Source organism: Pseudophryne corroboree, chromosome 12 (genome assembly GCF_028390025.1).
Source record: "Pseudophryne corroboree isolate aPseCor3 chromosome 12, aPseCor3.hap2, whole genome shotgun sequence".
Taxonomy (NCBI): Eukaryota; Metazoa; Chordata; class Amphibia; order Anura; family Myobatrachidae; genus Pseudophryne; species Pseudophryne corroboree.
In genome coordinates, this window is record NC_086455.1 from 171,423,391 (window position 1) to 171,438,307 (window position 14,917).

Below are 14,917 nucleotides of genomic sequence, written 5' to 3' on the forward strand. Positions count from 1 at the left end.
CCACCGTACCCGGGTCCGCCTGAGCAGCCCCAGCACCATGCTGTGGCCCTACCGGACGCAGGGAGGACTTCTGCTCTTGGGAACTAGCTGTGTGTTGCAGCTTTTTTCCTCTACCTTTGCCTCTCGGCAGAAAGGATGAGCCTCTAGCCCACTTGTTTTTCTGGGGCCGAAAGGACTGTACTTGATGATACGGTGCTTTCTTTTGTTGTGGGGTAGCCTGTGGCAAAAAAATTAATTTCCCAGCAGTAGCTGTGGAAACGAGGTCTGAAAAACTATCCCCAAACAGTTTTACCCCCTTATAGGGCAACTTCCATGTGCCGATTCGAGTCGGCATCGCCTGACCATTGTCAAGTCCATAACCCCCGTCTGGCGGCAATGGACCTAGCGCTTATGTTTGATGCCAGCCGGCAAATATCCCTCTGTGCATCACGCATGTATAAGACCACGTCTTTTATATGCTCTATTTTCAGCAAAATATTGTCCCTATCCATAGTTATTTTCCGACAGGGAATCTGACCACGCAGCGGGAGCACTGCCCATCCATGCCGAAGCAACGGCTGGTCGCAATATAATGCCCTAGTGTGTGACCATATCTTATAGGGTAACCTCCTGCTTTCTATCAGCAGGTTCCTTCAGGGCGGCCGTACCCGAAGACGGTAGTGCCACCTTTTCTGATAAGCGTGTAAGCGCTGTATCTACCCTATGGGGTGTTTCCCCGCGTGACCTATCCTCTGGCGGGAAAGGGTACGCTGCCAATAACCGTTGTAGAAATTATCAATTTCTTACCGGGGGAAGACCACTCTTCCTCACACACCTCATTTAATTTCTCAGATGCAGGAAAAACTACTAATAGTTTTCTCTCACCAAACACAATACCCTTTTATGTGGTACCTGGGGTATAATCATAAATGTGTAATACATTTTTCATTGTCTCAATCCTGTAACGGGTGGACCTATTTGGAGGGTACACCAGTCTCATCGATGTCGACACTGGAGTCAGTGTCCGTGTCGACATCTGTGTCTGTTATCTGAGGTAGCGGGCGATTTTAGAGCCCCCCATGACATTTGAGACGCTGGAACAGGCACAAGCTGAGTAGCCGGCTGTTCCGTGTCGTCGGCCTTTTATGTAAGGAGTTGACACTTTCACGTAATCCTTCCATAAGTTCAACCACACCGGTGTCGACCCCGCAGGGGGTGACAACATATTTACAGGCATTCGCTCCGCCTCCACCTCATTATCCTCCACATACCTGTCGACACAGCCGTACCGACACACAGCACACACACAGGGAATGCTCTGATAGAGGACAGGACCCCACAAAGCCCTTTGGGGAGACAGAGGGAGAGTATGCCAGCACACACCAGGGCGCTATATATCACAGGGATAGCACCTATAAAAAAGTGTTTTCCCTTATAGCTGCCTATATGTTGTATACTGCGCCTAAATTGTGCCCCCCCCCCCCTCTCTTTTTAACCCTTTCTGTAGTGTATTAACTGCAGGGGAGAGCCAGGGAGCTTCCCTCCAACGGAGCTGTGAGGGAAAAATGGCGCCAGTGTGCTGAGGAGATAGGCTCCGCCCCTTTTTCGCTGACTTTTCTCCCGCATTTTTATGGAATCTGGCAGGGGTTAATATACATCCATATAGCCCTGGGGGTTATATGTGATGTATTTTTGCCAGCCAAGGTGTTTATATTGCTGCTCAGGGCGCCCCCCCCCCCCCCCCCCAGCACCCATCAATGATCGGAGCGTGTGGTGTGCATGAGGAGCAATGGCGCACAGCTGCAGTGCTGTGCGCTACCTTGGTGAAGACTGATGTCTTCTGCCGCCGATTTTCCGGACCTCTTCTTGCTTCTGGCTCTGTAAGGGGGCCGGCGGCGCGGCTCTGGGACCGGACTCCGAGGCTGGGCCTGTGTTCGGTCCCTCTGGAGCTAATGGTGTCCAGTAGCCTAAGAAGCCCAAGCTGGCTGCAAGCAGGCAGGTTCGCTTCTTCTCCCCTTAGTCCCTCGATGCAGTGAGCCTGTTGCCAGCAGGTCTCACTGAAAATAAAAAACCTAAAACTAACTTTTTCTAAGAAGCTCAGGAGAGCTCCTAGATTGCACCCTGCTCGGTCGGGCACAAAAATCTAACTGAGGCTTGGAGGAGGGTCATAGGGGGAGGAGCCAGTGCACACCAGATAGTCCTAAAGCTTTCTTTAGATGTGCCCAGTCTCCTGCGGAGCCGCTATTCCCCATGGTCCTTACGGAGTTCCCAGCATCCACTAGGACGTCAGAGAAAATGGGGGTGTGACACATGGTCATGCTACTATAAACGTCATACTGAAGGCGGGCGTCAAAAAATTGGGCGTGGGCTTGTGCCAGTTAGGCCATGCCCTATTTTTGGGGGCGCGCCCCTTTGGCGCACGCATGATACTGGCTCTTTGGCTTGACTACAGATATTTTTCAGCTCTTTGCCTCTGACTGGTTGGCCACCCCTGCTGTAGCAGAACTGGACGACAGGGTCACCTGTAGAAGGTATCTGAGCTTACTTCCAAATAAACGCCAAACTGCCTGTAATAGAGTCTCAAACGCATCTCCTAAACTGACCACAAATGTAGATTTTCTGATTTATTCTTACTGCAGAAGTGCTTTCTATTTGGGCTGCATGGAAAGTGTTATCTATGCAGCTTTCTTTCTCGCTATTTAAGATTATAGGTGCTCACGGTCTTCTTCATCTGTGCCCCCCCTATCTGCCTGCCCCTCCCCTTTAGACTGTAAGCTCTCGCAGGGCCCTACCTTCTACTCTATTCTCCCTACAACGGCACCTAACCCTCGTTTTCTGCCACCCTGACGCTTATGTCCGTGTCATGTCCGCTGATGCAGAAATGTTTATATACTATGTACTTGTCCTGCACTCTCTTGTACGATAAGGACTTTATTCAGAGATAGATGCAGATCGCTGCATACGCAGCCAAATCTGCGTCCATCTTTTCACATGCTGGGGGCCATCCAACACATGTGACGGGCCGCCTTCCGACACATCGAATTAAGGTTGACCCCTGGCAACGCAGCATGGCTGTGCCGTCAGGTGGTCCTCCACCATTTTTTTGAATCAGTGCAGCTGCGTGTGACCTCACGCATCTGCCCTGAAAACGTCCCCCCCCCTGCCCCCCCCAAATGCCACACTGCTGTCCCGCAAAACACCTGCCGCTGTCGACGACACTACGGCCGCATCCTTCCGAGCAGTGTACTTTGTCAGGTGTTGTGGAAACCTTGTGGCACCATATAGATTGTAAGCTTGCGAGCAGGGCCCTCCTACCTCTATGACTGTTTGTTATTACCCAGTTTTGTTATAGCATTGTTATTTCCATTTGTAAAGCGCAACGGAATTTGCTGCGCTATATAAGAAACTGTTAATAAATAAATATAAAGAATAATAAAATATATTGTTTTCCTGTATACTGGAAATGGGATGGGAAAATGCCTTTTAAATGGAATGATGACTTACTTGATCAGTATAGTTTGCATGTGGCTCTCCTGAACACGGATTGGACACTGCGGGTTGGAGCAGTAGCTCTCCTGCATTGTGGCCATGAGGTGCTCCAGGTTTCTAGTGAAATTTTCATGCTCGTTGCCAAACAAGTCAATCTCCAGAGAGGTTTTGTGTATGCCGGATTTGTACTGACGCTTCTCCATCTTGTCCCATATCCACAGCAACTTTACCGAGGTGAAACTGTAAGTGTCCATGAGATGCAGAAAGTAATCAATGAACTCCCGGCCCAGGTAGTGGGACAGTTCCCGGGGGAACGTGTTATTCTCTCGTAGGATGACGTAGAGCAGCATTAAAAACCCATCAATGGTACACGTGTTCTTCAGCGTAATCTCAACGTAAAGAGGCATACACGATACCGCTTTGCGGCCAGCTTTAATGGTGAAAACGCCACCCCAAGGGAGCACCGGCCTCCAGAACGAGCGGTCGTGGTCAGAGTTGTTTTTGATGGATGCCTTGATCTCTTGAAACAATGTCTTCATCCTGTAGAGAGACCATAAGTAGAGTATTCCTAATGATTGGTGCATACGTTGACATTGCATTCTAAGACCGTGGTTTCCGGTTTCGGTCCTCAAGGCACCGTATCAGTCCAGGTTTTCAAATATCCATGACTGAGCACAGATTGTTAAATCAAAATGAATAAGGTCCTCATTAAGTCACTTGTGCGCAAGCATGGATATCTTCTAAACCTGGTCTGTCATGGTGCCTTGAGAACACGTAGTGTTTCTGCTAGGCGGTTTTGGCAGGGCGCCGTGCACTGTCCATTTAGTAACTATTGTGTATGCATGGTGAATGAATGGAGCAGGGTCTCCCGGGGAGGAGCGGCTGCACGGCGAATGAATGGAGCAGGGTCTCCCGGGGAGGAGCGGCAGTGGATGAGTGGAGCAGGTTCTCCCGGGGAGGAGCGGCAGTGGATGAGTGGAGCAGGGTCTCCCGGGGAGGAGCGGCAGTGGATGAGTGGAGCAGGGTCTCCCGGGGAGGAGCGGCAGTGGATGAGTGGAGCAGGGTCTCCCGGGGAGGAGCGGCAGTGGATGAGTGGAGCAGGGTCTCCCGGGGAGGAGCGGCAGCGGATGAGTGGCGCAGGGTCTCCCGGGGAGGAGCAGGAGCGGCAGTGGATGAGTGGAGCAGGGTCTCCCGGGGAGGAGCGGCAGTGGATGAGTGGAGCGGGGTCTCCCGGGGAGGAGCGGCAGTGGATGAGTGGAGGAGGGTCTCCCGGGGAGGAGCGGCAGCGGATGAGTGGAGCGGCAGCGGATGAGTGGAGCGGGGTCTCCCGGGGAGGAGCGGCAGCGGATGAGTGGAGCAGGGTCTCCCGGGGAGGAGCGACAGCGGATGAGTGGAGCAGGGTCTCCCGGGGAGGAGCGACAGCGGATGAGTGGAGCAGGGTCTCCCGGGGAGGAGCGGCAGCGGATGAGTGGAGCAGGGTCTCCCGGGGAGGAGCGGCAGCGGATGAGTGGAGCAGGGTCTCCCGGGGAGGAGCGGCAGCGGATGAGTGGAGCAGGGTCTCCCGGGGAGGAGCGGCAGCGGATGAGTGGAGCAGGGTCTCCCGGGGAGGAGCGGCAGCGGATGAGTGGAGCAGGGTCTCCCGGGGAGGAGCGGCAGCGGATGAGTGGAGCAGGGTCTCCCGGGGAGGAGCGGCAGCGGATGAGTGGAGCAGGGTCTCCCGGGGAGGAGCGACAGCGGATGAGTGGAGCAGGGTCTCCCGGGGAGGAGCGACAGCGGATGAGTGGAGCAGGGTCTCCCGAAGAGGAGCGGCAGCGGATGAGGGGAGCAGGGTCTCCCGGGGAGGAGCGGCAGCGGATGAGTGGAGCAGGGTCTCCCGGGGAGGAGCGGCAGCGGATGAGTGGAGCAGGGTCTCCCGGGGAGGAGCGACAGCGGATGAGTGGAGCAGGGTCTCCCGGGGAGGAGCGGCAGCGGATGAGTGGAGCAGGGTCTCCCGAGGAGGAGCGGCAGCGGATGAGTGGAGCAGGGTCTCCCGGGGAGGAGCGACAGCGGATGAGTGGAGCAGGGTCTCCCGGGGAGGAGCGGCAGCGGATGAGTGGAGCAGGGTCTCCCGGGGAGGAGCGGCAGCGGATGAGTGGAGCAGGGTCTCCCGGGGAGGAGCGACAGCGGATGAGTGGAGCAGGGTCTCCCGGGGAGGAGCGGCAGCGGATGAGTGGAGCAGGGTCTCCCGGGGAGGAGCGGCAGCGGATGAGTGGAGCAGGGTCTCCCGGGGAGGAGCGACAGCGGATGAGTGGAGCAGGGTCTCCCGGGGAGGAGCGACAGCGGATGAGTGGAGCAGGGTCTCCCGAAGAGGAGCGGCAGCGGATGAGGGGAGCAGGGTCTCCCGGGGAGGAGCGGCAGCGGATGAGTGGAGCAGGGTCTCCCGGGGAGGAGCGGCAGCGGATGAGTGGAGCAGGGTCTCCCGGGGAGGAGCGACAGCGGATGAGTGGAGCAGGGTCTCCCGGGGAGGAGCGGCAGCGGATGAGTGGAGCAGGGTCTCCCGGGGAGGAGCGGCAGCGGATGAGTGGAGCAGGGTCTCCCGGGGAGGAGCGACAGCGGATGAGTGGAGCAGGGTCTCCCGGGGAGGAGCGACAGCGGATGAGTGGAGCAGGGTCTCCCGGGGAGGAGCGGCAGCGGATGAGTGGAGCAGGGTCTCCCGGGGAGGAGCGGCAGCGGATGAGTGGAGCAGGGTCTCGAGGGGAGGAGCGGCAGTGGATGAGTGGAGCAGGGTCTCCCGGGGAGGAGCGGCAGTGGATGAGTGGAGCAGGCTCTCCCGGGAAGGAGCGGCAGTGGATGAGTGGAGCAGGGTCTCCCGGGGAGGAGCGGCAGTGGATGAGTGGAGCAGGGTCTCCCGGGGAGGAGCGGCAGTGGATGAGTGGAGCGGCAGTGGATGAGTGGAGCAGGGTCTCCCGGGGAGGAGCGGCTGCGCGGCGGATGAGTGGGGCAGGGTATCCCGGGGAGGAGCGGCAGTGGATGAGTGGAGCGGCAGTGGATGAGTGGAGCAGGGTCTCCCGGGGAGGAGCGGCAGTGGATGAGTGGAGCAGGGTCTCCCGGGGAGGAGCGGCAGTGGATGAGTGGAGCAGGGTCTCCCGGGGAGGAGCGGCAGTGGATGAGTGGAGCAGGGTCTCCCGGGGAGGAGCGGCAGTGGATGAGTGGAGCAGGGTAATTATTATGGAAGGAGCTGTAGAACTGTCCTATCACTGGCAGGGAGCTAGGAGCTATGTGCCAGCTTGTGGGTGGGTAAGGGTCAGGCCAGGATGTAGAACACACTGACATGTTTGGGATGGTTAGCAATACCGCCTCACAGCACTGGGGCCCGGGATATATTCCCACCAAGGACATGTGTTGAGTTTATATGTTCTCGCTGTGGCAGGCGCTGATGTGAATGGCCATATACTCACTGCAATGCGCTGCGGAATATGTGTGCGCTACACAGAGAACTGTACACTGAGTATGCTGTGCAGTGTGACCCCACCGCCTCTCGCAGCCAGGAATCACCTACACAAACCCTAGCGGTATGCAGAGCACAGCTGCACGCTCCCGGGGGCGTGGGGAGGTCTCACCCGCTGGCGGAGCTCGTACTCAGCCGAGAAGGAGGGTTGCGGGGCCCCAGGGGGCGGCTCCGGCCGGCTCCGACATGGATCCAGCTGCTGGTCCACACGACGGGCCTCTGCCCAGCTGCGTACGACAACAACAACAGCTGCCGTGACGTCAGCGCGTCCAAGGCGTGCGTTCCACGCTGGAAGCAACTCCGGGCAGCGCCCTCAGATCAGGGCACACCGGCGCGGTGACGTAAGCACGCAGGAAAGGGGCCGGCCGCGGCTATGAGCGCGCCGCCACAGTGACGTAAGCACGCAGAAAAGGGGCAGGCCGCGACTATGAGCGCGCCGGCGCTGTGACGCTGTGGGCGCACTACGTTACGTTTGCGGGCGCGCTGCTGCGGTGTGGCCCTGTCTGACGACGCGTGTTATTATTGGCGAGTCGTCGCCGCTGAGACACCCGGGAGATTGTGTAGAGGCGCCGGTGAGGTGACCGGGACAGGGGAGACGGGTGTGCGCTGTGCAGAGGAGGCACGGCTTCTGTTGCTGGTATGTATGAGGCCCAGGGAGCTGGGCCCAGTGCCCACAGGGCCTGGTGTGTGGGCCTCTCACCCCGCGCATTGCAGTGCGTGGTGCTGAGGGTCCCCTGAGGCCAGTATACCGCCACAGGCCGCTGTGCCTCATAGATCCCCCAGGCCTGCCCCTCCCAGCTGCTGACCTGTCTGCTTCTGCAGCCTCCAATTCTGCTGGGTCGTGCGGTTACCACTAGTAACTAATATGGAGCACTGTGATATGCTGCTGGGTTGTGTGGTTACCACTAGTAACTAATATGGAGCACTGCCATGTGCTGCTGGGTCGTGTGGTTACCACTAGTAACTAATATGGAGCACTGCGATATGCTGCTGGGTCGTGCGGTTACCACTAGTAACTAATATGGAGCACTGCGATATGCTGCTGGGTCGTGCGGTTACCACTAGTAACTAATATGGAGCACTGTGATATGCTGCTGGGTTGTGTGGTTACCACTAGTAACTAATATGGAGCACTGCCATGTGCTGCTGGGTCGTGTGGTTACCACTAGTAACTAATATGGAGCACTGTGATATGCTGCTGGGTTGTGCGGTATCCGATAGTAACTAATATGGAGCACTGTGATATGCTGCTGGCTTGTGTGGTATCCGATAGTAACTAATATGGAGCACTGTGATATGCTGCTGGGTTCTGCGGTATCCGATAGTAACTAATATGGAGCACTGTGATATGCTGCTGGGTCATGTGGTTGCTAATAGTAACTAATATGGAGCATTGCAATATTCTGCTGGGTTGTGTGGTTGCCGATAGTAACTAATATGGAGCACTGCCATGTGTACATAGATAGTAAAAAATGTTTGCCTCCTTTTTAATATTTTCTTTCTCTATTCTCCCCCCAGCAAATCTAGAGGAATATACGGTGAAGATGGCGGATGTAAAGCCGAATCCAAGCCCCAAGCTGAAAGAGGCGGACGATAATACGGAGGCCGAGATGCCACCAGCCAATAAAGACACCAAGGAGGTGACGCCCATGATTCAGTCCCTGGAGCAGGACGCCGCCGGTGGGGTGGGGGAGGCCGCTGAGCCCCCGGAGCCGCCTCTTCCTCCGGAGTTTGATAAATACTGGAAGATGTTGGAAGCTAATCCCGATGATTTCAGTATCTGGACGTATCTGCTGCATTACGTAGAGCAAGAGGTCAGTAGCTGAACACACAAGCACAGTAGCCGGGGGGCGATGGTGGCTTTCTGACATATGTTCCCTCCTGACCCACTCTTGTTTCTTCCTGCCCTGCCTTAAGATGTTGCGTAAAGCTGTTATGAAATGTCATTTAAGGGGACTCTGGTATATTATGTCTCATATCAGAGAGGTCTTCTCTTCACAGGTTACTGGCTGGCTTTTCACTGCCATCAAAACATTAATGTCATTACAAAATCTGAATACAAGTAGAATTTTTGGAGAAGCTTTGCGTCTTTCAGAAAAGTAAAACTATAAACTTGTCGTCCTAGTAGCGTCCATTCCTGCATTGTTACCTGAGGGACCTACATGCTGGGTAGGCTCCCCTCTGTCGGTGGCAGGGCTCTCAAACAAAACCGGATCCCACCTCCCGACCCCTTTCATAGGTGAGCAACAGAGCTGTGAGCTTCAGCTTTTCCCACTTCCATGGAATGTGATCCCTGTGCTCCCTCTGTTTCACTGGTTCACGTCCTAACTGCTGTTTTTGGCGACAGCCACCTACGTTGAGGGGAAGAGTATTTGGTATGACCACTGTAGCCTCCTGTTAATCCTCTGTGATGACCTTGGGAAAATGAGAACAATTACAGGCTGTTTCACACATTACAGAATATGGTTACTCTCCCCCTTCTCACAGCGAAGCTTAAGCTACTACATCTGTAAAGGACGCTCTGTATAAGAGACTCACAAGACCTCTCCTAAAGCAGTATGGTTATACAAATGATTTTGATAACTTATATAGCCAATGCAATGTTCCGGTGGCTGAAACAACTCTTAGGGGGGTATCCAGTTACCAATTGTTTCTTTTTTTTTTTTTTATTACCCTTATCCAGTTAGCTCACATGAAAACCCCTGTTTTTTTTGTGCTAAAATACATAGGCCCCACAAAAAGCCGCAGACCTATGTATTTACGCAGCACTTATCGTGGATAAAATGTGCATTTATCATGGAAAAGTAAGGGTGTGAGCCTTGGTGAACCCAGCTGTGACCCACTGGGGCCCCACTTAAACCATGGGCAGCAGATAATGTCTCATCTCATTATGGCATTTTTTTTCTTTTCTTGTGAAGGCCTCTTTTGGCCTGAACTAAACTGTATCATTAAGATCTAGTTGAAGTAATTTCTAGAAGAACTCCTTGAAGCCCTCTATGGGTGAAGTAAGTGCCAACCATCATTAGATAACACTTATTCTTCTTTCACGCTGTTAGTTTATGGTTAACTCGCCCCATGCTCCTCTACAACTAGTAATTGTGGTCTGTGTCCCCTAGCTTATAGTTCTCAACATTGTGAAACGTGTTATTGGGTAGATTTAAAAAAAAAAAAAAACCACACACAAAATAATGTGTGTGTTTTTGGTGTCCGGACCTGAGAACATAGTAATTTATGGATTATCTTCCAAACATTTTTGGAACCTGCTGTAACTAGTCTGATCCCAGGGATGCGGAGGGGCCAGGATTTCTATTTTAACCCCTTTCTGCCTCACTAGGTGGAATTACTTGTTGCTAGGGGGGCGGGATACTGCAATTTGGCGGCTTCTCATCTCTATGGTATCTTTATTGGCCTTCCTCTATAAAGGAGGTCATAGTGCCATTTTTGGTGACGTTTTAGATGCCTGATCAGTCTCACAGAAGGATAGACACCATGTGGGTAGATCGCTCTCCTAAAGGTTGTGGAGACCATTCTTGATTTCTCTTTGGCCGCGGATCTTGCATTGGCAAGTAAAGACGCTATTGTATTGGACTATAGGTATTTTGTGTTATCTCTGTTGATGAAAACTTGTAACGAAGTCATGGAAACAGGTTCGTCATAAAGTGTACTCATTGTGCTGAAATATTGTAATGTGTCTTTATCAAAGCATGTGAACCGTAAATGTAAATACAAACGTGTCCAATTACATCTAGCCTCCCAGCACGCCATGCTGTGAAGTGAGTTTGTAGCACTGCATCTTTGTGCAACTTTTTCCATGAAAATGCGCCTTATTTGCAAAGCAATGCGAATAGCTTGCACAAGCCGCTTTTGCTGATTAAAATGATATGCGTTATGCCTATATTCTGTGTGCGACCATGGCTGTAGCTGCATATGAAATGCTACGCTACAGTGCTTTCCAACACTAATGTAGATTGTTCGTAAGGGCCCCATACACTACAATGATATGTCTGAGGCTGAAGTTGGAGGCGATTTCCCATGAACTCTCCCGGGAGTGGTTCCATACGATTTGGTACATTTTGCATGCAATATATCTTATGCGATCCCAGCCATGTCTGCGGGAACCGTCATATCACAAGTGCAGTACTAACGATCTAGGGGAGACGATCCGACCTTCACTGGAATGCGCATCTGATCGGAAACACCTACAAAATGCCCGATTTCACCCGATATATTGTCCCGAATGCCCGAAATTGGATGAAATCGGGCATTATTGTTCTAGTGTATGGGGCCCTTTATGCAGATACAGATGCGGTCGCACACAGAATATAGGCATGCCACATATTTTATTCAGCGGAGTCGGCTTGTGCGTCTTGCTCGCATAGCAATACGAATAAGATGCATTTTTGGCACACACAAAAAAATGCACAACGCTAAGAAATGCATGGGACCTGCCAGGCGTCTCCCGCTGCGTAGCGTGTTGAGGCAATATGTATGAGGACACATCTGAATGATCCTGGCTTAGGCAATACATGGCTCTCCAGCTTTTTACAGGTACTGCAATCACACTGACAGGGCAGGCCTGCCTACTCCGGAGATAAACCGTATAAATATGTTTCATTTGTTTCTTTAAAGAGGACCAAAACTCATGGCAGATTATAATCGTCAAAAACCAAGGCTTCAAGGTTGTATGTATGTGTATATTTTTTTAAATATACAATATATCTATTTAATAGTGTTTTGGCACAACACCATCTGACCCCCAGCTTGTTTCTTTATCTAGAATCACATTCCTGCTTCCCGGAAAGCGTTTGACTTGTTTCTTACTAATTACCCGTATTGTTACGGCTACTGGAAGAAGTACGCAGATTTGGAGAAGCGGAACAATAACATCATGGAAGCGGATGAGGTAATTTGATGTTCTGTAGACATTAGACGGAGGAGACTTGACGTGAGTTAGCTTGGACACTAGTGCAGGCCCTGTGTAGAATTGCAGCAGGATTATGACATTTGTCACTAGCTGTGACATTTGTGCTAATATCTCCTTTCTTTGTTGACAGGTGCGTTAAATCTCCACCATTTGTCAAGCTGTGCAGTGCAAGCCTCTATTACACTGCAGCTTAACATGTAGGGCAGGCCCTTTCTGTCATTCGTTGTGTGTTGGCTTAGTTTTAATTCTGCTGGTTACATTGTGTTGCTTGTTATGATTCTGTGGTCAGAAGCCGTTGAATGTGATTCTAATGGGTCTGCGCCTTATGGTCTGTACCCCAAAGCCAGCCCTTGGCTCCTGTTAAGAATATATCTGCACACTGAAGATCCGAGATACTGCAAGTGGTGCTCAGAGCATAAACCATGTTCTATCCAACCTCCACTTCAATGGTAATGGCAGATTTCAATGAAATTCCATATACTTAGCATTTGTAAGGTTGACCGGATACACGTTTTTCATTTGGAACAAATGTATCATCCTCCTTGGTCTGTCTCTTCCCCTCCCCCCTTCTCTTTTGTGCAGGTCTATCGTAGAGGAATTCAGGCTATTACATTAAGTGTTGATCTGTGGATACATTATATCCAGTTCTTAAAAGAGACATTGGATCCTGCTGACCCAGAGACCTGTAATACTCTGAGAGGGTGAGTTACGTACAAGCTACTGTTGTAGGCCCTATATAACCTATAATAATAGTGTATCTGGCATTATCTGAAACAAGCAAACATTCCATCTTTGTTGCTGGCTGTAAAAATCAAAATATGAGATAATCGGGGAACACTGGAGGGAGGCAATGGGGGTATAGCAATTCTGGAGGAAGCATACCCCGCCTCCTTCACAGCCCAGGCAGTTGTTGTGTTTTTGTTTTTTAAAGTGCACGGAGTGCCGGGCACATAAATATTTTTAATGATATGATTGAGCAATGGGGAACACAGTCTGACTCCAGCGTCCCCATTGCTAGGTGCCCTGCGGCTCCCAGGCACCCCTGCAACGGCTTTGCCAAGTGGGAGCCAAAGGAGGTGCAGAGTACCAGTTGCCTGGCAACGGCCGGGACCTGCTTCCTCCCTGAGCGGCGGCTGCTGACAGTTTCAAGTATTGTTACTATCTGGTAATAGAATTTCAGAGATTTCTTTTATATATTTTTTCAAATATATGGGATGCTGCCAAACCACTTCATGGCTTCTCTGATATTGGCAGTCCTGCACTACACGATGGCAGTCCCCGCATAGGACCATGTGATTTGTCTTTATAGTAATAGTAATGATAAAGGCTCATACAAAAATACCTCCAGATTGAGGGCCCCCCTAGGATCTCCCATTAGCACTACAAGGACCAGCGTGCCTTCCAAATGCTGCTCCCATGCAATGCCGTCTCACACATGCTGCTCCCATGCAATGCCGTCTCACACATGCAAATAAACACAGTGGTAGTGATTGAGCAGCTACCATTATGTGTGTTTTGAATGTGGATCACTGCTGAGGGGGGGGGGGGGGGGGGGGTTGAGAGGTCAGCGGGGAACGGTGTCCGTACCCTCACCATGGACATTTAACACCATGGGGGGAGGGGCCTTCCTCGGTTGTCCCCAGAATGCTGAGCACCATTTTAGAGCCTGTGGTCACAGCCTGAGTGTGCCGGGTCTCCCCACCCCCCACTATACCTCACCAGGTTATAGTTCTTGCCCCACTTACCTTTAGGTTTATATTTCTGTCAGCTATCCCCCTCTTCTTGCTGTGGTATGTTATTGTTATTATTATTATTATTATTACATTTTATTTATAAGGCGCCACATGTTTCGCAGCGCCGTATAAAGGACAGTACAGGGAGACAAAACAAAGCATTACAGTAAATAAATAACAGAAATAGAGTACAGGTAACAGAGCACCACACGTTCTCAAGACATAATACAGCTTAGATGTAAATATTGATGGAGTGATCATCGTACTACTAGAGGCTGGTGGCCATAGACGGAGATGAGCCTTTACTAGCAGGATAAAGATGGTCGTTGAGTAGGGGAGAGCTGCGAGTGAAATGTGTCGAGACGAGGGCTTAGATAACCAGAGGAAAGAGGGCCCTGCTCTGAAGAGCTAACAATCTAGTGGGGAGGGGCGACAGAGATGACAAGAAGTGCAGGCAAGTGGGAGGTAGCCTGATGGCAGTATGCAAGCAAAGCTGAGATGTTCACGGCATGAGGCAGGGGGGTGGAGGCGCGGCTTTAGCACTGGGTTATGCATCGGGAGGGTATGCTTTGATGAATAGGTGGGTTTTTAGTGCCCGTTTGAAGCTTTGCAAGGTCGGGGAGAGTCTAATGGAGCGGGGGAGCGCGTTCCACTGAAGGGGTGCAGCACGGGCAAAATCCTGAACTCGAGCATGGGTAGCAGTGACCAGGGCAGTGGAGAGGCGACGGTCATTAGTCGACTGTAGGGGCGGGAGGGAGTATGAAGGGAGAGGAGGTTGGAGATGTAGGGAGCAGTGGAATTAGAGATGGCCTTGTATGTGAGGGTGAGTATGTGTGTCTACATGCATGTACTCCGTACTATTTCACATTGCAGCTTCCTTATTTTCTTGTCTGCTCGTTTATATTTAAATTATTGCTGTTAATTTACAGTAGGGTTCTGCCCTCTGTTTCCACACCAGTTATTACTATTGTTCATACTGGCCACTAAGGTGCCCAGTGAGGTTACTTATTTTGGTACACTACAGTGTCTCCAAAAGGGGGGGAGGGGTCATAGAGCGGTTTCATAGAAGGGTGCTTCCTCTAAGTCCCTTTCCTGGAAATAATGCCAGGATCCTTTAGTCACTTCTGCTCTAGATCATGGTGGCTTGTGTGTTTTCTCTGGCACTGCAGCCCAGGCCTCAGGTAGTGAGCCCCCCTGCCTGAGGGCTATGTCCAGGCAACTCCCTCGGGATCTTCCTGCAGGGTCTTCCTCGATTCCACTGCGGCATAATGTGGAACCTCTGTGGGCACAGAGTCTGTTCATGGA

The 14,917-nt window shown here is 51.9% G+C and overlaps 3 protein-coding genes across 5 annotated transcripts in view; 2 read left to right on the forward strand and 1 right to left on the reverse strand.

Annotated features, from left to right (window-relative positions):
- The window catches only part of C12H14orf28 (chromosome 12 C14orf28 homolog), a 33,252-nt gene extending 25,999 nt beyond the window's left edge, over positions 1-7,253 (reverse strand). The window contains exons 1-2 of one of the 2 annotated variants that reach the window (XM_063948549.1): positions 7,068-7,253; positions 3,484-4,008 (exon numbers count right to left, since the gene is read on the reverse strand). In XM_063948549.1, coding sequence (XP_063804619.1) covers positions 3,484-4,007 — 524 coding nt within the window. In that variant the 5' untranslated portion in view covers position 4,008; positions 7,068-7,253. The other variant, XM_063948550.1, reaches the window with a different exon arrangement.
- LOC134980007 (spidroin-2-like) lies at positions 4,777-6,889 on the forward strand. Its single transcript, XM_063946602.1, has 2 exons — positions 4,777-6,666; positions 6,878-6,889. Exons 1-2 carry the CDS (start codon positions 4,777-4,779, stop codon positions 6,887-6,889), a joined length of 1,902 nt encoding a protein of 633 aa, XP_063802672.1.
- A 96-nt stretch (positions 7,254-7,349) lies between the features above and the next one.
- Positions 7,350-14,917, forward strand: part of PRPF39 (pre-mRNA processing factor 39) — a 62,425-nt gene continuing 54,857 nt past the window's right edge. The window contains exons 1-4 of one of the 2 annotated variants that reach the window (XM_063948547.1): positions 7,350-7,592; positions 8,474-8,769; positions 11,733-11,858; positions 12,462-12,580. In XM_063948547.1, the coding sequence (XP_063804617.1) occupies positions 8,500-8,769; positions 11,733-11,858; positions 12,462-12,580 (515 nt within the window). In that variant the 5' untranslated portion in view covers positions 7,350-7,592; positions 8,474-8,499. Of the gene's footprint in view, positions 7,593-8,473; positions 8,770-11,584; positions 11,642-11,732; positions 11,859-12,461; positions 12,581-14,917 lie in introns of those variants that run through there. The other variant, XM_063948548.1, reaches the window with a different exon arrangement.

What these genes read in the sequence shown, in the direction of transcription:
- LOC134980007 (XM_063946602.1), top strand. Translation starts at nt 4,777, where the DNA reads ATGAGTGGAGCGGGGTCTCCCGGGGAGGAGCGGCAGCGGATGAGTGGA.